Source organism: Choloepus didactylus, chromosome 11 (assembly GCF_015220235.1).
Source record: "Choloepus didactylus isolate mChoDid1 chromosome 11, mChoDid1.pri, whole genome shotgun sequence".
NCBI lineage: Eukaryota > Metazoa > Chordata > Mammalia > Pilosa > Megalonychidae > Choloepus > Choloepus didactylus.
Window position 1 is genome coordinate 80,106,860 of NC_051317.1, and position 26,128 is coordinate 80,132,987.

The window sequence follows — 26,128 nt, forward strand, 5'->3', positions numbered from 1 at the left end:
TACTTTTTGCTTTCCTGGTTTTTCTGCTTAATTAAATGATAAAGTAACTTTAACTCTGGGCTTCCATTTGATTGAATACAACCCTAATATATAAATGAAATATCATGGATAAAATGAAAACGTTGGATCTAGTACCATTGGCTATGCAGGCTAACATAGCTTTTGTGATATTTCTAAAAACATATAATTGAGACTAACTCCCTAGGAAAAACTGTGCTTGCCCTGGACAGCTTAATTTTGGAGCTTAGGTTGGCTCCTACAGGACAGAGGCTACTGAAAAAGACAATTGCAAGGATCTAGATTTTGGGTCTGCCCTATCCTGACCACCTATGATGTTGAGACAGAGAAAACCGTTACAAACATACTCCTCAATAATTGATCATCACTGAAAAACTGCTATATAAAATTTGTTTCTTACTTATATGGTCCTTGATTTTGTGTGTGGGTCTATATGGTTCAGGATAGTGTAAGAAGACAACTAAAAAATCACAAACCAAAGACTACAGTACTATGAAGCAAAGACTAAAGAAATGACTTTTAAATATTGTTCATAATCACAGCTATTCCTCTTCTACCAAGTTATGCTTGAATTCACTGTCAGCCATATGATTTTTTTTAAAAAAAGAAAGTCTCAAATCAACAGATCAATTTTATCTATAAAATATCACAAATAGGTCTGGTATCTTGTTTACATAGCTAGACAACTCTTAGATCTTAAGTCTTATTCATCAGCCTACTGACCTCTTCCTTTTTCAGACACATAGATGCCATCTCCAAATTTTCTGATATTTCTGTTTTTATCTGTTGTGGCTTGCTGAATCAAAGAAGCTGAATTTGATACAAGTTCAATGTCATTTTCTTCAAGAATTAATTCATCTTTCTGGCCTTGAGATACTGAAAAAGCAATGCCTGGCCTCATCTGAACCTTGCAAATATATTTTTCACCCAAGAAATTTATGATTTTAACAAGAGACCCACTCTCCTGAATAACAATGTTGACAGGGAAGTGAGTATATGCACCTCATCTTGTAACAGACGCCCAGTGTAACACCCTTGATTATGTTCTATATACAACTATAGCTAGTGAGAACCATTTGTCAACCTGAAGCTTCTTCTTTTTCTTTCCACAGAGACTGAGTTCTACATTGATGTTACTGAAGTCCCTCTGCAAGGTTCCTCTGGTGCCCTTCATAATAACTGTGCATCCCTTCAGCATGGTTGCTATCAATGGTCCTCATTCTTGTGGCAGATGTGGCAAGGAGAGAGCCATATGCTTTTTTTTTTTTGTAGTTTTTATTTTTTATTTTTATAATTCATTTTGAGATATATTCACATACCATAAAGTCATAGAAAACAAATCGTACATTCAATTGTTCACAGTACCATTACACAGTTGTGCATTCATCACCAAAATCAATCCCTGACACCTTAATTACCACACACACAAAAATAACAATAATAATAATTAAAGTGAAAAAAGAGCAATTAAAGTAAAAAAGAACACTGGGTACCTCTGTTTGTTTGTTTGTTTTTTTCTTCCCCCATTTTTCTACTCATCCATCCATAAACTAGACAAAGGGGAGTGTGGTCCATACGGCTTTCCCAATCACACTGTCACCCCTCATAAGCCACATTTTTATACAATCGTCTTCAAGATTCTTGGGTTCTGGGGAGCCATATGCTTCTAAAACTCTCATGGTACATTATGCCCAGATTATCATTATTGATGTCTTTCAAACTGTTTTCTTTTTACCTGATATTTTTTTATTCCTCCTGCTTTGCTTGTAACATTAATGGTTATTTCTTCTTCTTCCTCCAGAAATTTCTGACAATATTCTGAGTCTTTCTCCAGTACAAAGCCTGTTTCCTCTATTATATCTTCAAGATGAAAAACCTATAGAGATTAAGGCATATAACTGGGTGAACTCAAATTGGTTTCAGCAGATATCACTTTAAGGAGATCAGGGGGATTATACCTTTTGAATGTCACCAAGCACTAATTTAGAATAATACAAAAAAGTATTGTTGTTTTTTTTCCCCAGCATTATTTGGGAATGAAGAACTTGGTTGATATAGATGGGTCAGTCCCTAGAAGTCTCAGAACAAATTACATCATGATGTACATTTTTATATGTGAAAACTGATTAAACATTAAGAATAGAATAGGCAGAAGGGAAAGCTTCAAAAAAGGACAACCCTAAATTTTAGGAGTGGGTGAAAAGGGAGTTCCTTGTTGCCAGGCAGCCACCTTCAATCTGGATACAGTGATTTTGACAGGCAAACATGGTTTATGTTCTATAGCCCTCGGGTTTGTCTTTCAGCCAGAACCCTCCTTCTGTCTCACACACCATCAGTCAAGGGGGCACCAGCCAACTGATTCCCAAGATGTCTCCAAGTCCTCTACTGACTTGTAGTTCCCTGCAAGTAGTTCTGGACTCAGACTGCAAAAGGACTACTTGTGGGGGAAATTCCCTGATGGGAATGCAGTTTCTTTTTACATATGCTTTATAAAGAAAACATACCTCAACAGGATAACTCCTTCCTGAAATTCTGAGAATAGGGCAGTGTGTAAAATATGTAGAAAACTTTTCACTGTCCACAGTAGCACTCATCAGAATCAAGTGCAGATCAGAACGTTTTTGTAAAATCTCCTTCAAGATAATCAGTAGGAAGTCTGACTGCACACTTCTTTCATGAACCTAGTATAAAGGGAATAAAAAATTAATCATAAATAAAGTCTAGTAAAGAAGCTTAAACAATCTGACACTCAAACCTACTAAAAGTTAATCAATATTTAAGTATAATCAGTACATGGTGTACAGAAGGAGAAGCTATATGTTTCAAATAACGCAGCTCTTCAGAAAAAGGAAAAAAAAATTGAAGCTGGTAAAAATCAGCATTTAATGAATGGGCAAGATTAGTAAGGAGAATAGGATTCTACCCTCGGAGATGGTCTACAAGATAAGTAGCTGATAACATTAGGGTATCTTCCAAAATTCACTTAGAAGCAAGCATTGACCCCTAAATCTCTGCCACTAATATAAAATTGTTCTGTTGCCATTACCAGAAGATGGATGGTTCATCCACTGTGTAGAAAAAGGGGAGTAGGAAGCTGACAGGGTCAGAAAAAAGTGAGTTACGTATATCCTTCCAACACATGCATTTTAGGGAAGAGCACTTTAAACCTGGTATAAAACAAAGACCTGATACACTATTGGAATTTAGTAAATATTTGCTGAATGCATGAGTCTATCTTCCTACTTCCTGTGTTCTGACTTATTTATACTTCATTTTATTTTATAGAAGATTTAAAGCAGCATACAAAGATAAAGTAAATGAAGATAACATAAATTAGAAACAGATTTAATCATTCATCCTCTTGGCCACTTACAGGTACGACTTTGGGCAAGTTATTTAAATCTCTCTTGGTCTATTTCTTCTGCTTTATAAAGGGGACATAAATAATGCCAACTTAATAGGTGTGTTGTGACAATCACATGAAATTATACAAAGTCCTTAGAGTATGACAAATAGTAAGTTCTCAGCATTGTGCTAGATGCTGGAGATTAAATGACCAAAACAGTTTTCTTCATTTCAGAATTTACAGCCTACTAAGAACTATAATATGGGATGGTTTGGGATTGCATCTGAAAGACAGCTAATCTAGGTTTATCCGGAAGGTTACTAAGAGAAATTTCCATCCATGATGAAAATCAAAAGATGAATTTGAAAAAGAAAAAAAGGAGGAGGAAGAAACAGGATGAGAAAGGGAGAAAGAGTACTCTGGTCAAGAGATTCAAGTTTATGCAAAATCATGGTGATCACAGCACATTTCAGGAACTGGAAAAACAAAAATAAAAATGAAGGCCTGAGCATGAGATGGGATAAAACTGAAGAGATACTCAGTACTCTGTGCAAGAAAGGCCTTGTAGACCATATTAAGGAGATGAGATGATACCCCAATGAGCCTGGTCAGTGATTAAAGCATTTTAAATCAGGGAAATCATGTGGTCTGACTTTTGTTTTAAAAAAGATAACTCCAGCTACAATATGGAGAATGTAGTAGGAGAGAGCAAAATAGAAAGTAGGAATTTTAATTATATGCTTTTGTCGTTATTAAAGAGATAATGGTGGCCTATACAAAGATAATGCTGGTAAATATGGAAAAAAGTGAATGAATCTGAGAAAGGTGGAATCAACAGAACTAGGTGACTGGAATAAAATAACATTGGAATTTTTTACTATGGGGGTTTGAACAGGTGATTATGGAGGTCATTCAATGAGATTCAGAAGTGAGGAGGAGGAGCAAGTCATAAGGGATGAGTAGGGAGGGGAGATAGGGAGTTTTAGAAATGCTGAGTTTGAAGTTCCTGGAACTGAAGGTTTTTAGAAGGCAGTTAAATGTTCATATCTGAAGCTTGGAAGAGAGATCTCCTGATGGGAGACATAGATCTGGGAAGCTTCACAAAATAGATGGTAATTTATATAGATATAGATTAAAGAAGAAAGAAAGGAAAAAAAAAAAAAGGATAGGGCATAAAATATAATAAAAATGTGTACTATTAAGTTCACTCGTTATAGGAAAGAAAAAATTTGCCTGTAAGCACATCAACAGCCAATAGGAATAGGTACTTAATTCACACATTAACCATAAACAAAAACAAGTCACACAACTCCTAATAACAAGGCTAGAAGGAGTATTATTATCCTGGACACCATCATAAAGAGATTCCTCTTACAACCTAACATTTAACATGAGGATAAATTTTACTTTTTTTTTTTTTTTTTACTGTAGCATTCAAGAGGTTGATGGTAAATCAGTAAATCACATGTACAGATTGCTAATACTAAATGATCAAAGAACACAGCTCCCTGCAGTTGGTCCAGCTTTCAAATTAGGATTCACTCTAATCTATATTTACCAAGCAATTTTCTGGTTATAATTTGGGGTAAGGAGAACTTACTGACTGGCTAGCATATATTACTATTTCAGCTTACCTAACAGTAAAACATTTCTCATTATAAGTAGAAAAATCAGCATTTTGATTTATCACTCACCTGTTGACCCTTGAGGATACTGACAAAATCTAGGTCTTGGCCATGCTAAGCAACTAATGAACTCACAAGCAGTATTAACCCTGTGAGACTGCTCAAGTAGCCAACCATCCTCTTTCTCTTTGATATTTTAGTGATATAAGTACAGATTTTCTCCTCATTAAGGAATAAACTGAAACAAATTAATTTCTGTCACTTATCTATTACCAAAATATTAGATTATCAATAAAAATTTGTAATACAAAGAACAAGTATGTTATATATACAAAGTAACCATGTTTTGTGAACCCCAAATCAGGATAAAAGGCATACCAAAATATTGAAATATTTATCAAAATATTTAAATTAAGAATGTTGCCAAAAAAATTTAGGATGTCAAGGAAAATGTCTTAACCTAAACTTTTTCAACAGGAAAATGGTTCAACTATGTCACTTCCAAATTACATACTACTATGAAGCCATTAATAAATTATACTTTTGCAGAGTACCTAATGATGTAAAAGAATTATGAAATAAATATCTATTCATACATACATAAAGACACAAAAGAATGAAAAGGTAATAAAATTAAATGTTAACATTGATTTTTTTCTGGGTCATGAGATTATAGATAACTTTCATTTTCTACCCTTCTATACTGATTAAAAATCAAAGAATGATTGAACTCTCATACTGCTTTATGAATTTAATGAATTAACAGACATTCATAAAAACTTTACATCAAGAAAAATTAAAAAATTATTTTCTGAATAATAGAAATGCTGTACATGTTATGTCTTCTTGAGAAAGTATGTACAAAGCAAATCATTTTTCATACACTAGGCTAGTATGCCATTAAAAAATAATTCTAAAGTAAAACTTTTTTGCATAATTCAATTTATATGGGCCTTCAAATTTGATTCAAGCAGGTATATATATCTAAAGAGAAAATGACATATGGATGAAGATTCTTTATCTTTTTTAAGAATTAGAGAAGATCCTTCAACAACTACTTGTAGTAGTTGATGAGGCAGAGTAGTGGTAAGAGCATTGCCAGGGCTGGAACCACCAGCTGCAGAACTTAACTGCCTGTGTGACCTTGGGCAAGTTATCTGACCTCCCTATGCCTCAGTTTCCTAAATTGTAAAGCAGAGATTTACTTCAATGGGTTGCTGGGAAGATTAAATGAATTAATATATACAAAGTACTTTGAAGAGCATCTAGCATATAGCAAGTATTATATGGTATTTATTAAATAAAATAAATCTATAATAACATGAGACATTTGTTAGAGGTGATTAAATAATTATTTGTAAAGTATATGGTATTTAGTAAGCACACACACAAAAAAAGAAAACTAGCATTAGAAGTAACATCTTTTTAATACAAAAATTTTTAAAACCTATCTAGACACAACTAGAGAATCTACTAACCTCATCTACAATAACATGAGATACATTAGTTAGAAGACCATCTTCTTGAAGTTTTCTTAGCAAAACCCCTGTTGTACAATAGAGTAATCTGGTAGATTCATTAGCTCGAGATTCCATCCGAATCTGATATCCACACAAGGAATTCTGAAGAGAGAACACAAGACTGAGATTAGATTCTCACAAGTGATCTGGGAAACAAGCTTTAAAAAGTGAAGCACAAGTGCTAATCTCTTTAACATATGGAGCAGAGTAAGTAAATCTATATAGTGTAATTTATTAACAGAATTATTTCCCCATGGTTTTTGATTATATAAAACTATAAAGCCAAGAATAGTTTTAAATAAGAAAAACCTTTGTACTTTTTAAGGTATTAAGATAGAAAGCTGTCACCTGCTTCCAGTATCATTAACATTATTATGAAAACATTAATAAAATGTTGAATTAATTTCCTATTAAATTATCTTGGATCAAAATATTGAGGTACCCAGAAACAGAATTTTAAAACAGCTCCTATAATTTGGTCTACTCTCCTATTAAGAGCTCATAAGACTTGCTGCTATTAAAAAGCAGTTGCTATTACACCAGTGCTTCCTAACGGGAATCTTGAAGCCACTTCTATCTTTCTTACTCCTTCAGTCATTCCTTTGTTTTATTTGTATACATGTCTGCCATTATCTTGAACCTCAGTTCCTTATAGGTATCTTTTTATATTCCTATATTTGCTGAGAGAAACCCAGATAATTTGCTAAATAAAATTATTTAATGAAGGATACCCATCTTAGAGACAAAAATATAAGTGCATCTCTAGAATGAACAACTCAAATTCTAATTAAGCTGAATTATATGAACTGGAAATTCATCATTTTTGGTTCTGACCAACCTTAATTATGTCCACACTTTGTAGTCACTCTGACTGAGGTGTGGCCAGTTTTGCGTATACTTGCATGGTAAATGCATGACAATAGATATTTAAGTACTTTTTCCATTAAAAAAAAATGCAGGGTTTGAAAACAGTCTAGCATTTTCTTCTATATTGGTTTTCCTTTCTTTTTAAAAAGAATTACTGAAAATCTTTCAGGGGTACATTCCATAGAAAAGATTTACAAAAACTTGAGATAGATGATATTAAGAATCAAATTTATATTTGTCCAAATTCTTTGAATATTCAGGTTGGTATGTAACATATTTGATATTCAGTTATTAAATATATTTTTTCTTTTATATGAGAATTTTAATGACAGAATTGTTAACAACCCTCTTCATAGGAAAGATAGGGTTATAATACCACATCTTTCAAAGAAAACATTTGAAGACGTCCTAAAATGTGCTATTGAACAATCATAACAGTCAAAACTCATATATGGGACAGGTTCCATTTGGATCCCCAAGCAAAGATGAGTAATGTCACCATTTATTGAGGTGGCGTTGAACAGCATCTTACCCTTCCTCCAGGTCCATTTTCACAGCCCAGTTCTTCACACACTCTTGTAGCTAAACTCACTGCTGAGATTCTCCGGGGTTGGGTACAAACAATGTTACATTTACTTGTTCCCCATTCATTAAGAAGCAAATCTTCCAAAAGAAAATGTGGTACTTGAGTACTTTTACCACTCCCTGTTTCACCTGCCACAACCACTACCCTGTGCCTTTTAAGAGTTTCTACAATCAAATTCCGGTGTTTGAACACAGGTAACTGCTGCCTTTCCTTTAGAAGTCTCTGATACTTAGGTGTGCTTTGAAACTTTCTAAAGAGGTTTCTAACTGGTTCCAAATCTTCTGCACTTGCTGAGTCCAAGGACAGTGCAGAAAAATCCTCATCAGAAACTAAATTTTCCCAAGATTCCTCAGGATCTTCAGAATTTTCTCTCTTATTTTCAGAATGTTGTTGTTGCTGTTGTTGCTGCTGTTTCAATTTATTCAGAAGTTTGGCAATAAAAAGATCACGTGGCTTATTGGTTTCCATTTTATTCAATTCTTCCTTTTTCTTTTCTTCATCACTCCACTCCAGCCAAACATCTCGGTAAGTAGGAGGAAGTAACTGATGAACTGACTGAAAGGGGAAAAAAAAACACAAAGCAGTAGCACATTTTTTTCACTAACTACTGAATATCAAAATATAGGTTAGAACTTAGAATGGCTTCTCTTAAAATGTAAACTGTCTCAAACTATGAAGTTATTAATTTAATATATGATATATTTACATATAATCAAAATTTACAAATATCATATCACATTTAAGCTTTTTTGGCTTGCTAGCAGTGTGACTTTCTGCAAGTAACTTAATCTCTCCGTGCCTCAGTTTCTATATTTGTAAAAGGGGGGATAATAATAGTACCTCCTTCACAGGTAGGTTAAATAAATTAATACATGTAAAGTGCTTATGCTTGGAACATAATAAACTACTGAAAAAAATGTTTATTATTATTTATTCCTGCAGAGCTATATATATCCTGTAGATGAACCAGAAGGCATTTGTAAAACATATTGGAACAGCACTATAAAGCTTCTTTTGAGATTCTGGCAGTTGTCTAACGACTACACAGAATCTGAGTTATCCTAATTTTGGGTTATAAAAGCGCCCACAATGATCTCTCTGACATTGATAGCCATTTCTATCAAGTAACCTCAGCTTTTGATATCTTATTTTGCAAAATGAAGGAAATGAAAACATTAAGAACTTTTACTAGCAAAAATTGGAAAAGAACTGTTTGGAGTTTCACGTAATCAGTGTCTAACAATTTCATTGGTTCTGATTTCCCATAAAGAAGGACATATAGGACACATTTATTATAAAGAGGAAACGCTGACAATCCAAATTAGAAAAAAAAAAGCATTATATTCTCCTAACAAACTTCTTTCAGGAATACTTTATCTTTCTTTAAAACTGGAAATGTATAATAGTTAATATAACCTAAAACTGAAAACTAGGATCAATATTGATGATCTTTTTTTACGTTAAAAAGATAACATCAAAGGAAAACAAACTGTTTAAAAATCCTCCTTAATTCAACCATCCTAACACAACTATTTTTAATTTGTAAACTAATCTAGTGTGAAAAACTGGACCAATCAAATTGTCTCAGATCTCAGGTTTAAGAAGCAGAAGGTGTTTAGGGGTGAGAGGAAACCCAAATTACAAGTGAGCAGAACCTAGGATTACTCAGAAGAAGCAGTCAGTAAAGAGAAAATCGGCACAGTGGACCATAATTAAATACTACCTTACGCAGATACAGGTTTAAGTTGCCAAGTATTCCACAAATGGTTTTTGAAGCATTTAGTTGTAAAAAATCTCACCTGCCCTTTCACTAAACGATAAAGAGCTAAAGTAGCTCCCAGGTGCTGAGCCTGCATGCCATCCTCTGTTAAGATTGTAGGACACACTATCAAGACATCATCTTCAGACTTGATCACCCTCACCCTACAAAGAATAAAAAAAAAAAAAAATTAATAAAACTGATGAAATATAGAGCCAGAGTTCCAATACACTGAACCTAAATTTCTATCAATTATATTTAAATTAAATATTTCTATGGAAGGCATTGTACTAGATAATTTATAAATACTATCAACCTGAGATACTGAATTAGACAGCTTCCTAAATATTTACTTAATTTATAGGAAACAAGAAAGATTTTATTTTATATTTTTCTAAAAATTCACTCAGTTATCAAGAAAAACATACCTACATTTCCAGTATCTACCTACTGGAACTTTTTCAAAGGAAGGATTTGGACTCTTGGGAAGATTCTTCCTGACCCAATCAATCAGAAACTGTTTGGGAGATTTTCCAGTCCAGCTTCGAGCAGTATAGTCAAAATTTCTTACATCATGAAGTTCTTTCTTTTTATCTAAAATGACAGACGAAGGGTGGTTCTTCAATAATGGTCATGCAGTACTATAAAAGCTGTGAGTGATCCAAGATCACTTTTGCGAAAAGCACTTTTAGAAGAGAATAGGTTAAGAAAAGACACATAGAAACGCTTGCTCTTCTAAAAGAGATGAGGAAATCTTGCGGGCTAGTACCATGGAAAATCCTGAATCTTTAAAAAAAATTATGTTGAGGAACTTATGTATTCTTAAAAAATATCTGTGATACTAATCCATATGATGAATTACTTAGAATACTTTGAATTATAATGTTTGGTATGCCACCCCATAGATAGGATAATCTTTTAAAAAAATATAAATCAGATTTCATTTCTCTGCTTAACATCTGCCACCATGACCACAACCACAACCATATCACCACAACACCACTGCCACCGCGATGGCTTTCTATTATATGTAAAATAAAGCTGAAATTCCTTACTTCTGCCTAAAAGCCCTTCGTGGTCCATCTCTGCCCATTTCTTGCCACTCTTCCCTCATGTTCACTGTGCTATAGTCCCCATACCTACATCAGTCAATTCCTCAAATGCTCTAAGTCTGCCTGGTTCAATATGGTAGTTGCAGGCCACATAATTAAAATTAAATAAAATTAAAAATTCAGTTTCTCATTTGCACTAGCACATCTAGTGAGTGGCTATCATAATGGACAGTGCAGATCTAGCACATTTCCATTACTCCAGAAAGCACTGTTGAATAGTGTTGCTTTAAGCTCTTTCCCATTTTAGACTTCCAATGTCCTATCTCCCTACTTGGAAGGCTTTTTCCACTAACTTATTGCCAGGCTAACACCTAATCATATAGCTCTCAGAAAAACAAAGCATCATCAGCAAGGTCTCCCCAATTCAAATTAGATCTTTTTGTTAATCTCTATTAATAGAAGCCAGTTTTTTTTTATAGTACAGTTTATAATTATATATTTGTGTAAATTTAGAGCTTATCCTTCCTATTAGACTGAACACTTGAAGAGGGCAGAGGCCATATTATTTTGTTCATTACTGTATACATAGCACCTGACATTGTGCACAATAAGGATTAAGCAAATAGTTGTTGAAAGAATGAATAAATAAGATTATATTTATAGCTATTTAGACTCATTTAACAAACATTTACTGAGTAGCTACCACATCAATCATCAAGCTAGGTCTACACCAGAGATTAAGGATGAATGAGACATGGTTCATGTTCTTAAAGAACTGATAATTCAGTGTTGGAAGAGATTATATTATAGTTTAAAAACTATTACATTAGCTATATCAATAATCTACTTGGGAGTGCATAAAAAGTCCACCATTACTTACATTTGGTGGTGTGGCAACAGTCAGGGAAGGCTAAAAGAAGAGCTGCTGTTTGAGTGAACCTTGAAGTGAGGGAAAGGTTTACCAAGTAGACAGTAACAGGATGACCAAAGTCATGGAGCCATGAAACAATACATGTTTTAAAGAATGATGTGGCTGGGGTATATAGCTGGGAGATATTGGCAAAACGGTAAAAGGTAGATCACAGCAGACTGCTAAAAAAAATCTTAAATGTCGTGCTAAAGGGTTTGGACTTGTAATATCTGATGACAGTGGGCTCAGAACCATTAGAGGTTTTTAAAAGGAAACTCACAGTTAGGTCTGCATTACAGAAAGATAATGCTGGCTGGATTACAGAGGGTGCACTGAAGAGAAATGAGGCTGAGGCAAGATATCAATGATTACAAAATACTATACAAATTAATTATCTTAATCGTTATTTTTACAAGACAACTTGTGGAAGCATAACCATGCTGCCATCTTCTGTATTTTGGCACAATGCAAGCTAACATAGTTTCACAATTATGTATTCCTTTACATTTTATTTATTATTTAAAACTTACACTTCAGACTGATTTCCTTTCATTTTACCTTTCTCTTCTTCAGTAGCAGCTGTAGATTTTTCAAATAAATTAAAGTTCAAAGCACTTTCCCCTTCTGTGGCCAAAGGAGGTTTTTTCCTTTCATTCTGTTGATGTGAAATCTTTATGGCTGGATTGAATACTGGATGGTCTTCTAAAGTTTCCATTTCTACCAAGAAAAAAAATGATGTTTAGTTTGCCTTTTATTTTGCAAAGACGGTTGGAAAAAAGGAGTTAGCATTCTTTCTTTTCTATAATACATTATTTAACAGATGTAGAAGGTCTGGAAAAATAACTTCATTAGCTGTAAATACTCATGGAATTTTATCTACCTCTTCTTGGAAGAAGATGGTGTTTTATGGTATAAATCAGGTTGGCAAACTATGGCCTTCAGGGCAAATATGGTCCAGCACCTGTTTTGTGTTGTTGTTTTTTTTTTTTTTTTTGTACGGGTTGTGAGCTAAGAATAATTTTAACATTTTTAAATGGTTGAAAAAAATTAAAAAAGGGAGTAATATTTCATGACACGTAAAAATTGTAAGAAACATATTTCAGTGTCCATAAACAGTCTTATTAGAAGGTAGCCACCCTCATTTGTTTATGTATTATCTATGGCTGCTTTCAAGATACAACAGGAGAGTCAGGTAGTTGTGACAGAGACCACATGGTACATGAAGTCTACAATTATTTATTATCAGGCTTGTTACAGAAAAAGTTTGCCAATCCCTGATATAAACTGTTAGGAAAAAGCAGACAGATAAAAAAAGAAGCAACCTCTATTCTAGGAAGGTCAAAAAAGAAAGGACAATTACATTTATACTTCTAAGAATTTAAAAGTATTCACCTCTTTGAAACCTCCTTATTTTTTCTTGAGCCTCTTTTTGGCCTTGCTTGTTTTTTTCTAGTTTACAGGTAGCTGCTTGCTCCTTTGCATCCAGAAGTTTTGCTGTAAGGTGCAAATACCTTTCATTCTGTTCCAAATAAGATGAAATAAAAAGAGTGAAATTAGTTTATCCATGGTCAATATATTGTATCAAAACTTCTGATCTAGCAATTCTATTTTTAGGAATTTTTCAAAGTGAAATAATACAAATGTGCAGATTTGTAGATATATGGACCTTTACTGCAAAAATGATTATAACAGAAAAATGGGATATTAAATGTGGTACTGTGGTAGGAACAAGTTAGCAGAAATGTAGTTATTTTAGGTTATCTGTTTTTCTTATTCCTTTGTTGGGTTATAGTCTGTTTATTTTCTTGGGGTAGGGTAGGAACATGTTGGAAGCAATGTAGTTTTCTTAGGTTATTTGTTTTTTTTCTTATTCCTTTGTTTTGGTTTTATTTGGAATGTTTTTCTATTGTTTGTTTTTTAATTTTTTTTGATAGTTAAAAAAACAATGAATGAGTGAAAAAAAGTAAGTGAACAATGGGAAAGGAGGAGAAAGGAATGTTTTGGATGTTCTTTTTAATTTTTATTTTATTTTTTGGACTAATGAAAATGTTCAGAGATTGATTGTGGTGATCAGTGCACAACTATGAACAACTGATGTGTACTTTGAAGGATTGTATGTTGCGTGAATATACCTCAATAAAATTGCATTAAAAAATAAATATGGTACATCTCTACAGAGAAATACTATTCAGCCATTAAACAAAAAGGTAGTGAAATAATGAGGGTGATCCACATGGAGAAACTTCCTTAATGTGTTAAATAAGATAAAATAACCTAGATAATTAAAAAGTAAGTACGAAAAATGTTAATAATAGGAAAACCTGTGTGTGTGTTTGGGGGGAGGTATGGGAACTCTATTTTCTCCAAGATTTTTCTGTAAACTTACAACTACTCTAATTTAAAAAAAAGTAGGAGCTCCTATCTGTAAAAAGAAAAATTGTTTAATAATACTCATCTGAAAGTTGCCTTTCCTAGTATCATATGGAAGACAGTCAAAGACATAAGAAACAAATGTCTTCTGAGGAAAACTGCTGTCACAAAATTCAAAGCACGATTGCTGAGCAAAAACTAGAAAGAGTTTAAAGATAAACTCAAATTACTGTTTTTTTTTTCCCTTAGGTTTATAAGGGATAGCAAATAAGCATCAAAGCAAGGAGTAGAGAAGACAATGGCTCACATGGTGCTGCTATGAAACAACTGTTACAAGGAAGGGAAAAGAGGCAACTAAGAAAGCACAAACATTTGCATTCTGGGTCCATTTTGTGTAGAAGCAAACAAACATGGTACAATAAATAGGAGGGTTGGCTATCTCCTCAAATTCATCAAAATTACTTTTCCATCCTTCCCATCTTTCCTATTTCTGGCACTAGCACCCCACCCCACCTATGCATCTCTTGCCATCTCTGACTCCTTGACCTTTACCTTCACTAAATCACCAATTTCTATTGATTCTTGCTTCAAAATGTCTTACTCTGTTCCAATTTCCAATCTAGGTCCTTATTATTTCAGACCCGAGCAGGTGCAAATAGCTACCAAAATGGTCCCCCTACTACCAGTACTTCCCATTTCCAAACCACCTGCATACTACTAGATAATCTTCCTAAAATGTCAAATTCTTATCAGTCACCTGCCCCAAAACTTCTAGTGGCTCTTAACAATGAATAATAAATGGTGCCAAACTCATTTTCTGGGCATCAAAACCTTCCACAGTCTGAGCTAAACAAACCTGTTCACTTCTATCTGACAAGACTCACTTACACCCTTTATTCTTTATCTCATCTATTTTTTAATGTCCAAAGGCTCCTTGCACAATTCTACTTCAGTACTTCTTCACACTACGTCACCCATCTGGACTGTATTTCTATCCTTCTTTTTGCCTGTTTGAACTCTATGCGCCTTTTAAGAGCCATCTCTCTTCTTTGAAGTATTGAACTAATGTTCCAATCAGAAGAGACTCTTCTTTCTCTGAAACTCAAGATAGACTTACACTGCTCTAAACTTAAAAAATTTATATTAGTTTAATAATGGCACATAGTTTAAAAATTTATACAGTACAGAAGAGTATAAAAAAGGAATTTTCCACTCACCTTACCGCCCATCATAATACTAGTAATAGCTTCATGTGTATTTCTCCTTGCATATATCAGAATGCAAATACATGTGTGTATACATATTTTTTTCTTTTACACAAATAGGTTCATCATACTAGACATGTTCTGCAACTTCTTTTTTCCTTTTAATAACAAGCAACTCTATTAAGAATGATCTACTTAAAATAAAATGTTCTTGTTTTCAGTGTATAGGACAATGAGTTTGATGAATGTATACATCCATGTAACCACCATCACAATCAAGATATAGAACATTTCCATTGACACAAAAAATTGCTTTGTGACTCTTTATAGTCAATCCTCTCCCCCATCTCTGGACCTAGGCAATCGCTGATCTGCTTTTGGTAACTATATACTGATTTTGCATGGATGATTTTTCTAGAACTTAATCTAATGAAATCATTCAGCATGAACTCATTTATGTCTGGCTTCTTTCACCCTCACATAATGTTTTTGAGATTCTTCCATGTTATTACATTTATAAGTAGTGAGTTACTTTTTATTGCTGAGTAGTATTCCATTGTATATTTACGCAGTGGAATTACACCACAATTTGTTTATCCATTTACCTATTGACAGACATTTGGGTTACTTGCAATGTTTGTAAAATAGGCACATTATGAATAAAGCTGCTATGTATGAATATTTGTGTACAAGTTTTTTTTTTTTTTTTTTTTGAGGGCATGTTTTCATTTTTCTTGAGTAAATATCTAGAGATGGAATTGTTGGGACATATGGTAAGTTTATGTTTAACTTTATGAGAAAGTGCCAAACAGCATGAGTGTTTCAGTTGCTCCACCTCCTCCCCAACACTTGGTATTACTGATATTTTAAATTTTAGCCATTTTGATGGATATGCAGTGTATTTCATTAGAGTTTTTGATTTTATTTGAGGACTAGTGACATTGAAGATATTTTTACATGTTTATTGGTCATTCATATATTTACTTTAATGAAGTGTCTATTGTCTAACCATATAATTCTGGATAGAAGTCCTTTGTCAAATATACATATGGTGAATGTTTTCTTCCCACAGCTTGCTTTTTTTCATTTAACAGTGTATCCTCTACTTTGTGTTTTTAACTAATGTTGTAATGTCTGTGCTTCCTCTCTCCGAACTGTGGATTTACTCTGTAAAGGAAGGTACCTTTTAATTTTTTTAATTACCCAAAGAATTCAACATACTCTTTATACATAACAATTATTCAATAAATATTTGATGGTTATCTCTTTAAATATGAGAGAAATGTAATTAACATCTTATTTTGTGTCAAGTTCTTTCCTAAGAGTTATCTTGTTTAATTTTCACATCAACACCAAGAGGTATTTCTCTAATTTATAAACGAGGAAACTAAGTATCAGAAAAGTTAAATATCTTGACCAAGAATATCCAGTTAGAAGCCGAAACAAATGTCTACTCACAGGGTCAAATTTTTCCTCTTCTTCTAAACTTTTAGAATTCTCACTCTTTTCTTCTTCCTTTTGTTGCTCAGCATATCGCAAAATCCATTCTTTCACATTTACTTCCTTATTTTTTTCTTCCTTTTTTTGCTATAAAGAGAAAACAAATATCTGAAAACCAAAGTAAGAAAAAGGTCAAAACTCATTAAATGTCACTGCTTTTACAATTTCCTTACATTCTAAAACAGCAGACACACAAGTCTGAAAATCATATTTTTTATTGTTCAGTGATGGACAAATGAATTGTACTCAACATTACTTTAAGGTGTCTCAACTTATAGAATTCAAAGGATATGCTTACATACAGTGAGGGGCGGGGGGGGAGGAGGGAGAAAGGAGAATGTTAAAAACTAGCATTATTCCTTAAAAATAACAGTGGTTTTATGAGGATGATGATTCCATAAATGTTTTATGATATGCAGAGTATTTAAGTATCATGTCTTAACAAACCACACCTCCCATTATTCACACCTTCCTATAATTCCCTTCCACAGTGATTTGGGCTTGGAACATTAGCCAGTGGAACATTAGCAAGAGTGATACAAGCAGAGGCTCAAAAATGATTTTTACGTTGGGGCTGATCATCCTGAAATACTTGCTCTTGGAAGCCAGAGGCCATGTTGTCTGACCACCCTGAGACCACCATTTTGCAAGGAAACCCAAGCTAGTCACGTGGAGAGAGGAATGCCTGGTCCTCCAGCCTCCAGCTGTTTCAAGACATCGCTAGTCATGTAAATAAAGAAGCCATTTTGAATGTTCTAGTCCTAGCAGATACCTCATGGAAGAGCCAAATGCCCAGCTAAGCCCAGCCCAGATCGCCGAATCATGAGAAATAATAAATTGTTGGGTTACCCCACTATATTTTGGGATTGTATGTTATTCAGTAATAGATAACTGAAATAGACAGTGATAGAAAGATTTGACAAACCAATTAGTAAGAAATGTTATACCAACCTAATATTTATACTCTTATGAACTGCTACATGTGCTTCATTGTGACTTTATACAAGTTTAAATGTTAAATTCTTTTATTACCTTAATCTTAGTGTCTTCTTCCTGTTTTTTGGTTTTAGATTGCAATAGAGGTGAAACAGTGGCTTGTATTTGAGGAGACTGAAACTTTGGCCTACTTTTAGGTTGCTGCTCTTCAAATTCCTGACTGAATCCTTCAGGAAGTGCATCTTAAAATAAAAGAAGCTGTGTTAAAAGTAAATATGTATGTAACAAATAAAACACACAAATACTTCACTAAGCATACAGAAAAATCCTGCACAAAGGACCACAACAAATAATTAATGCAAGAAGAAATATAAATGACAAATGAAAAATATGTTCAATCATACCAGTAATGAGTAAGGTACAAATTAAAATATTTTAATAACAAAAATTTTAAAAAGTAAAATATTGATAAACAATTTTTTGCTGATTAAACTGGCAAATATTAAAAAGCAAAATGACATTATATGTTGCTGAGGTAGAGAGAGGGACAATTTAATTTGTTAGTAAAAAGGTACACTGGTAAAATCCTTTTTGGAAAGCAACTTAGCAATGTGAATCAAAAGCCTTAAAAATATTTACATCCTTTGATCCACTAATAAGAATCTGTCTCAAGTAAACAATCCCAAATGTGAATAGTTTTATTCAAAAAAATGCGTAATACAACATTACTTTCAGGGTGAGAATTTAAAAATTAACTAGATGCATAATACCAAAACAGTTGGATAAATTACTCTATGCCCAGAATACAAATATCTCACTATTATTATATAATGATATATGAACATTTTTTTTTCATAATATGCAAAAATGCTGTAGGTTTAGTTAAAAAAGAATATAAAATAGTAAATGTTGCAAAAACATGCACAGAACAACTGGCTGGCTAGAAATATCAAGGTGATGGTAGTTATCTGTGAGTGGTTACCAGTGATTTTTATTTTTTTATACTTTCCTGGGTTTTGATGGTTTGTTAATTGTGTTTAATTAATAAGCATGTATTAATTCTATAATCAGAAAAACACAAAGAAACAAAATACTGTTAATTCTGAACCCACCACCAAAACCAAACCAAACTAATAATCCAACAATAAGCTATTCTTCGCATATTCATACAGATCTAAATCCCTTCATTCTCAAATTGTTCTCTATACTCTTTAAGTTGAAATATATGATTTCTTTTTATATCTTCCAAATTTTCTTTAGCAAGTGGCTACAAATCTCTTCTACTTTTATTGTACTCTACTCTGTTTTCTACTTCTACAACTAAATATTCTAGCTAAGTAGAACGATAAAAGTTCACAAAAATTCTTTGAATTCTGTCTTCGACACAGCAGGTCAAATGCTACTCAATTAAATGCAAGAAACATTTATTGCTTGCCAACTATATGACAATTTGTACAAATTGTGCAAATAAAATTTCTTTATAATAAAGCAATGTTCAAACCCTAGCTCATTAATCTCATAAAATTTTGATGAAAAATTTCAGTTATCTAAACGAACAGATCACTTTGTCACAGTAAAGTTTATTATATGCTTAGAACTTTAAACACATTATGAAAACTTTATGTCCAGTTTATTATTATAAACATCCTTAAAAATAAATCTTGTCACATCATTATTTCATTAAGATAAATTTCTAAAAGCAGAACTGCTGGTTCATACATACTGCTAAAATATCTTCCAGAAAGGCTAAATATATCCATGTTTGTTCCTAACAGTAGTGTATGAGAAAGAGCTATTATCGATTTTTTCAAGATCTTCTATCTACCAAATGTAGGTGAGTGAAGAAGAGACAGAGGAAAAGGGAGAGAATGCAGATCACTCATAAGGAGAGTTCCCTGCCTAGCTGAAATTTCTGGGAGCTTTGGAAAAAAAGATGGAGTAGCAGAATCTGGCTTAGTGACTGTACAAGTAAGGCTTCTACTTAGCAGATCATTGGAGTACCTAGTGCTACAGGGCTCAAAAAAAAAAACTGCAAGATTACTTGACACCTCTTTCTCAAACATTTATATGATAACAATCTGACACAGCTTTGGCCTAGGCACAGAGGACCTAATTTTCTTCTACCTCAAATCAGATTCTAAGAATAGAAATCCTGTGATGAATCTGGTTTTACTGTCCAACTAAAAGTGGACACACATCACATCATAGATAGCCCACCTCCATCTGGCCACTTATTTCACCATCATCATGTTAGGCTCTTAAATTTTCATAAAAAGATCTTAACCCTTCCCACTTTTTGCTTGCTTATCATAGCTACCCAAGCTATTTGCACTCCAGTTTCTTGCCAAAGATTACAACCTTGACCCTCTGCTTAATCAAGTATTATTTATCCAAGGCCCTCTTTTCTGGACCAAAAATCAGGAGACACAGCCTAATAGGTTACAGGAACAGAAATACAGCCTGTTTGGCATTACACACATCCTTGAAAATCTTGGATATGTATGGCTAATTCATTGATACTCCAATAGTTCATGGAACTAGAAATTGCAACTGCCCTAGGAGAGTTAAAAAAAAAAAAAGGAAAATACAGCATATGAATGCAATATACCTTGCATTCTAGATTTACCAATTTCCTCATTAATAAGGATTAGCAAACTTTCAGAATTTAAGAGTTGTATGAAGTGCATTATAAGATGTCTACCAACAATTGAAAGCAACACACAAAAAAGTAATTTTTCCTTGCATGGCCTACAATGTTTAAGGAGAATATACTCAAAAGAATAGAAAAAGGTGAGAACATTAAAAAAATAAATAATTATAACAGTGAAAAATTTTTAAGTATGAGTCAAAAAGTTGATAAATACCACATATACTAAAACTATTTCAAAACATTTTAGAAAGTGAAAGGAACATATGACAATGTTGCTTACCATCTGAAAGGTTTAAACAAAGCCAATCCAACGCAGAATGAAGATCACCTCCATGTAAGAGGGTGTTAGTCATGGCATTTTCAATGTCCTTAGTCTTAAATGAAAATGCTTGTAAAGCCATGTATAAATCCTATAAAAGGGAAATATAGAAAAGTCACCTTTGTCAATTTTTTCTTCTTTCATTACTGATTTATAACCCCATTAATTTTAAACTAGAAACTCTGAAACAAATAATTTCAAAAATATCTTTTTTTTTCAGTTAGAAGAGTTAAATGTGCTCACTGTACTGAAGATTTGGGAAGTACAGATAAATAAAAAGACGGACTGAAATTACTCATATTCTCAGTATCTAATGACACTGTTAACAGTGTATTGTTTTCTTTCAATCATTTTTCTATGATTAAAAAAACAAATTTCACTTAACATTATAATGTAATGTAAACATTTCCCCAACTTATTAGAAACTTTCAATAGTTACATAATATTCCATTGGGTAGACACATCATAATTTAAACATTTTCCTATTGCTGACCACTTAGGATGTTTTCTTTCTTTTTCTTAGTGCTGCAACAAACATCTTTATACGAGAAAATAAAGCATGTTAATATACTTTCTAAAGCACAATTTTTGGAGTCAAGCAGAACTGGTTCAAATCCAGACTCTGCCTACTCTGCTACTTACTAGTGAATAATTTTGGCAATACTTTATGTAACCTTTCCAAATCTCAATTCCTTTTTTCAAAAAATGGGGCCAAACATACCTATCTCATAGGATTGTTGTATCAGAGAGAATGTAAGCAAAGTGCCCAGCATAGGGTCTAACACATTAGATGCTCAATAATACAATTTGGGGAGTGTAATTTAGTTTCCATATAGCCATTTTAATGTGTTCTTACACATGGAAACATGATCTACTTGAAATCTCAATGGAACCTGAAAAAGTCATTTTATCTCACATGTTAATCTGTCTTAAAAATTCTTCACTGAAAATAAGGAATAAAAAAGGATTTGCAAAATACCTGTAATTTTTTGGCAGTAAGTCTCCCAGAAATCATTCCCTTGTCATTATTTTGCTTTTTATGCTCATTGATCACCCCAATAATCCTTTGCTCTAGTTTGTTATTAATTACCACCTGTTGAGGCCAAAAAGGTCATATTAATTAGAAGCTAAATTATTAAACCATAATATTTAATAATTACATAAATAAAAGTAAATAACAGTTTTTCTATATCCTTGCCAACCAATTCCAAAATCTCAGCTAAAAATCAAATACAGTAATCATGACATTTTGGACTATCATTCATTTGACCACATTCCTAACATATATTTAAGAAAAAATGGGACTTAGAAACAGCAACAAGATAACATATACTGAGGAAAAAAAAAAAACTCTATATAAGTTTTTCCAAGCCATATGTCTCAAAACATTGTCCTTGGACCACTCTTGGGTTGCTATCAAACAGACAGCTTCATAGGTCCTATTCTAAACATACTGAATCAGAATTCTTGGGAATGGAGCCCAGAAACCTGCTTTCATGTATAAGCAGCCCAAGCACAAAGTCTGAAAGAATAGAAGCCACAATAAAAAAGGGGCCTATCAAATAAAAATAAAAAACTATATAAACAATAATTAATAATTAGGATACACAAATTCTTTTGGCTTCAAGAATTTCATTCCTTATTTCTCTTAATAGTCATTTTATCTAGAATTGTTTCCACAAATTTAACCTAAGAACACATAAGCATCTACCTACAAAAATACCTTCCATCTCTTTATTATCTGTTAACTGAATGCATACTATTAAGTAAGCACAAACATATACCTCAGGAGTTCACAGTCTAGTACAGAAAGAACATATAAAAAATAAATTATAACCCAGCATGGCAATTATTTAAAAAGATATATGAAATGCTGATGAAGCAAGAAAATTGGCCCAGTAAGGTATGAAGGACTCCACAGAGGTCACAGAGGTGACAAATGGAGAAGGGTATTCCAGGCAGGGAGCACATGGGCAAAAGCTTGGAGTCATAACATCATATGGCATTTGGAGGAACAATGAGATGTTCCATGAACTAAGATTTTAAGAGAAGAAGAGTAATAGAAGAGAAGGCTGGAAAGGTACACTAGGTTAGATTTGAAAGGCTATGTATGCCATGCTTAGATGTTTGGACCTTATCCAGACCTTCCCTAATTTTTTACAAGCTTACAGCACATGTGTTATGATCAACTTCTATTAGGTATAAATTAGCTCTTAGAATACTGCTTATGAAAATTTAAAATACCCTGCGATTAACTCATATTTAAGAATCGACCTTTTTTTTTTTTAAAAAAAAAGGGTACGTATCTTGAAATAACTGAAAACCTTGGTTACTCACTTTTAAAATAGATTTATCCAGATTTGCAGGACCACCAGAATCATTTGCAGAATTGAAACTATAAATTTTTGGACCTGTGTATAACAGACAACAAATAGTCAAGGCAATTTAGTGATTAATATGCATTAGGTTATTTTAATTTCCTCTGAAGATTGCTAAATATTAAAAGGTTGATTTCAGCTTTTCCCCTACTTCACCAAAATAACTCAATATAGTAGTTAGCAAGTCTCTCTTTAAATATTCTAAAACATTTTACCAATCAGCATTCTTCTAGGTTAACCAGCTTCTCATAAAATATATCCTATTAAAAATGCAAATGTCTGTATTTCCTATAAATCTATCTCCATCTTCACATTTTTGAATAAATTACTTTAATCAGATGCTTTTCCTCCTGGCACCTAGGTGAAGTGAGACCCCTAGGAAGATATAACATTCCTGGCAGAGAAGATGGGTAATTCTGAAGGAAAAGCACTCCTCCTTGAAGGTGGGATGCTAAGGAAAAAGGGAAGTGAGAGTTCCTATCATCTTCTATTGGGTTGAAGGTTGTCAAGTCTGTTCTAGTCACTAGAACTAATACAGATTATCACTTCTCCAGCAGTGAGTAACCAGGAAGGAATAAATAATTCCCAAATTTTGTTCTCATGACCCCTTTATATTCATAAAAATTACTGAGGACCCCAAATACTTTTCCCTATATTTACTGGTATTTACCATAATTAAAAGGGAAAATTTTTTTAAAAAGGTATTAACTCATTAAAAATTTAATAAAATATTGCATGTTAACATTAACACTTTTTGTGAAAAATAACTATATTTTTCAAACCAAAACAATAAAAAATTGTGAGAAGACTGACATTTTGCCGTGTTGCAAATTTCTTTAATGTCTGGCTTCTGCATCAACCTGTTGTGGTATTATATATTAGGCAGCTGCATACTAGTGAAAAAATGAGCATGAAAAAGGTGAATAATATCTTACTATTATTATGAAGACAGTTTTGACCTCACAGAGCCCCACCAAAATGGTCTCAGGGCCTCCTGGAGTCCCTGAACCACACTTTGAGAACCACTGCTGTACAACAGAATATTTCTAGAATCTTATAAAACCTAGTGTTCTACTTTGCTAATGCTGCTGGAATGCAAAACACCAGAAATGGACTGGCTTTTATAAAAGGGGGTTTATTTGGTTACACAGTTACAGTCTTAAGGCCATAAAGTGTCCAAGGTAATGCATCAACAATCGGGTACCTTCACTGGAGGATGGCCAATAGTGTCTGGAAAACCTCTGTTAGCTGGGAAGGCACATGGCTGGCATCTGCTCCAAAGTTCTGGTTTCAAAATGGCTTTCTCCCAGGATGTTCCTCTTTAGGCTGCAGTTTCTCAAAAATGTCACTCTTAGTTGCTCTTGGGGTGTTTGTCCTCTCTTAGCTTCTCTGGAGCAAGAGTCTGCATTCAACGGCTGTCTTCAAACTGTCTGTCATCTGCAGCTACTCTCTCAGCTTCTGTGCTTTCTTCAAAGTGTCCCTCTTGGCTGTAGCAAGCTTGCTCCTTCTGTCTGAGCTTATATAGCACTCCAGTAATTTAATTCATACCCACCCTAAATGGGTGGGGCAACACCTCCATGGAAATTATCCAACCAAAGGTCTTGTCCACAGTTGACTGAATCACATCTCCATGGAAACACCCAAAGGATTCCAAAATCCAATGAACACTAATATGTCTGCCCACACAAGATTGCATCAAAGATAATGGTGTTTTGGGGGACATAATACATGGAACTGGCATACCTAGTTACTCTACTTTTATAAACCTTAAAATAGGGAGCGTTGTTTTCTTAATTCATTTTAAGAAAGGCACCTAAACATTAAATTTCAGTGTTGCTTATTATGGTTTTAAAAGTCAAGGACTTACAATACCAGCTTATATAATTAAATATCTTAAAAAAAAAGTTTTTGCGAATTATTTGAAAATAACTTCTTTTACATTTGGCCAGTCTGAACTAGGACATTCATGGTTCCCTGAATTATTGTAGTGCTATCGTTACATAGAAAGTACCCAAGGCTACCTGGAATACTAAAAAAGAGTAACAATTCTGATATAGTTTGGTCAGTTTACTATGCTCTAGTCTTAGTAGAGCATAGTATGTGCCAGTTTGAATGTATTATGTCCCCCCAAAAGCCATTATCCTTGATGCAATCTTGTGTAGACAAGACCTTTGGTTGGATAATTTCCAGACTGGGGAGAGTCTGGGCACCACCCCATTGTTCTGAAGGGGTTGCGCGTGTGCCCTGGAGATGGAAGAGAATCCGGGTGCTGCCCCAGTATCTGAGGAGGGGTTCTGGTACCAGAGAAATGGGGTGCCGGTGCTGCTGAGTTTGCAAATACCAAACATGTTGGAACGGCTTTTTAAATAGATGAGGGGAAGATTCTGGAAGAACTGTGAGAAGCTTGATAGAAAAGGCCTAAACTGCTTTGAAGAGCCTGTTTGTGGAAATATGGACTCTAAAGATACTTTCAATGAGGACTTGAGCAGAAATGATGAATGTGTAACTGCAAACTGGAAGGAAGGCAATCCTTGTTTTAAAGTGGCAGAGAATTTGGCAAAATTGAGTCCTGTTGTTGAATGGAAGGCAGAATTTGAAAGCGACGACCTGAAATATTTAGTTGATGAGATCTCCAAGCAAAATATAGAAGTAGCCTGGCTTTTACTTGCAGCTTATAGAAAAACGCAAGAAGACAGAGATAAGCTGAGAAATGAATTCTTGGTTTCAAAGAAACCAGAAATTGATGACCTGAAAAACTCTGGGCTTCCAGGGGGTGAACCCCAGAAGCTACAGCCCAACGTGAGGATGTAAGCAAACATGGAATCCAGCCGCCATTTCAGTACAAGCCAAGATTGGAGGAGTTAAGCAGAAAGGATTTGTGGAAAGTCCTATTGCCTGATGGCTCTGACCCCTGTGTGCTTCATCTGAAGCCAACAGAATTTTTGCGAGATCTTTACAAACAGAGCCGCTGCCAGTCGGAACTGGAGGGAACAGACAAGGAACAAATCGAAGGAAAAATCTCTTCAATGACAGAGCCATGGAGGTTGAAGTCTGGAGTCAAGAGGTCACAGGCATGGAAAGGGTGAG

At 33.8% G+C, this 26,128-nt stretch overlaps 1 protein-coding gene across 1 annotated transcript in view; it reads right to left on the reverse strand.

The window, feature by feature from the left end:
* DHX29 (DExH-box helicase 29) overlaps positions 1 to 26,128 on the reverse strand; it is a 70,705-nt gene that overhangs the window by 20,407 nt on the left and 24,170 nt on the right. The window contains exons 2-14 of the mRNA XM_037798847.1: positions 23,001 to 23,074; positions 21,643 to 21,756; positions 20,625 to 20,754; positions 17,791 to 17,936; positions 16,717 to 16,845; positions 13,076 to 13,202; positions 12,242 to 12,400; positions 10,150 to 10,315; positions 9,762 to 9,885; positions 7,909 to 8,517; positions 6,468 to 6,611; positions 2,523 to 2,699; positions 1,754 to 1,894 (exon numbers count right to left, since the gene is read on the reverse strand). Coding sequence (XP_037654775.1) covers positions 1,754 to 1,894; positions 2,523 to 2,699; positions 6,468 to 6,611; positions 7,909 to 8,517; positions 9,762 to 9,885; positions 10,150 to 10,315; positions 12,242 to 12,400; positions 13,076 to 13,202; positions 16,717 to 16,845; positions 17,791 to 17,936; positions 20,625 to 20,754; positions 21,643 to 21,756; positions 23,001 to 23,074 — 2,240 coding nt within the window. The remainder of the gene's footprint in view (positions 1 to 1,753; positions 1,895 to 2,522; positions 2,700 to 6,467; positions 6,612 to 7,908; positions 8,518 to 9,761; positions 9,886 to 10,149; positions 10,316 to 12,241; positions 12,401 to 13,075; positions 13,203 to 16,716; positions 16,846 to 17,790; positions 17,937 to 20,624; positions 20,755 to 21,642; positions 21,757 to 23,000; positions 23,075 to 26,128) is intronic.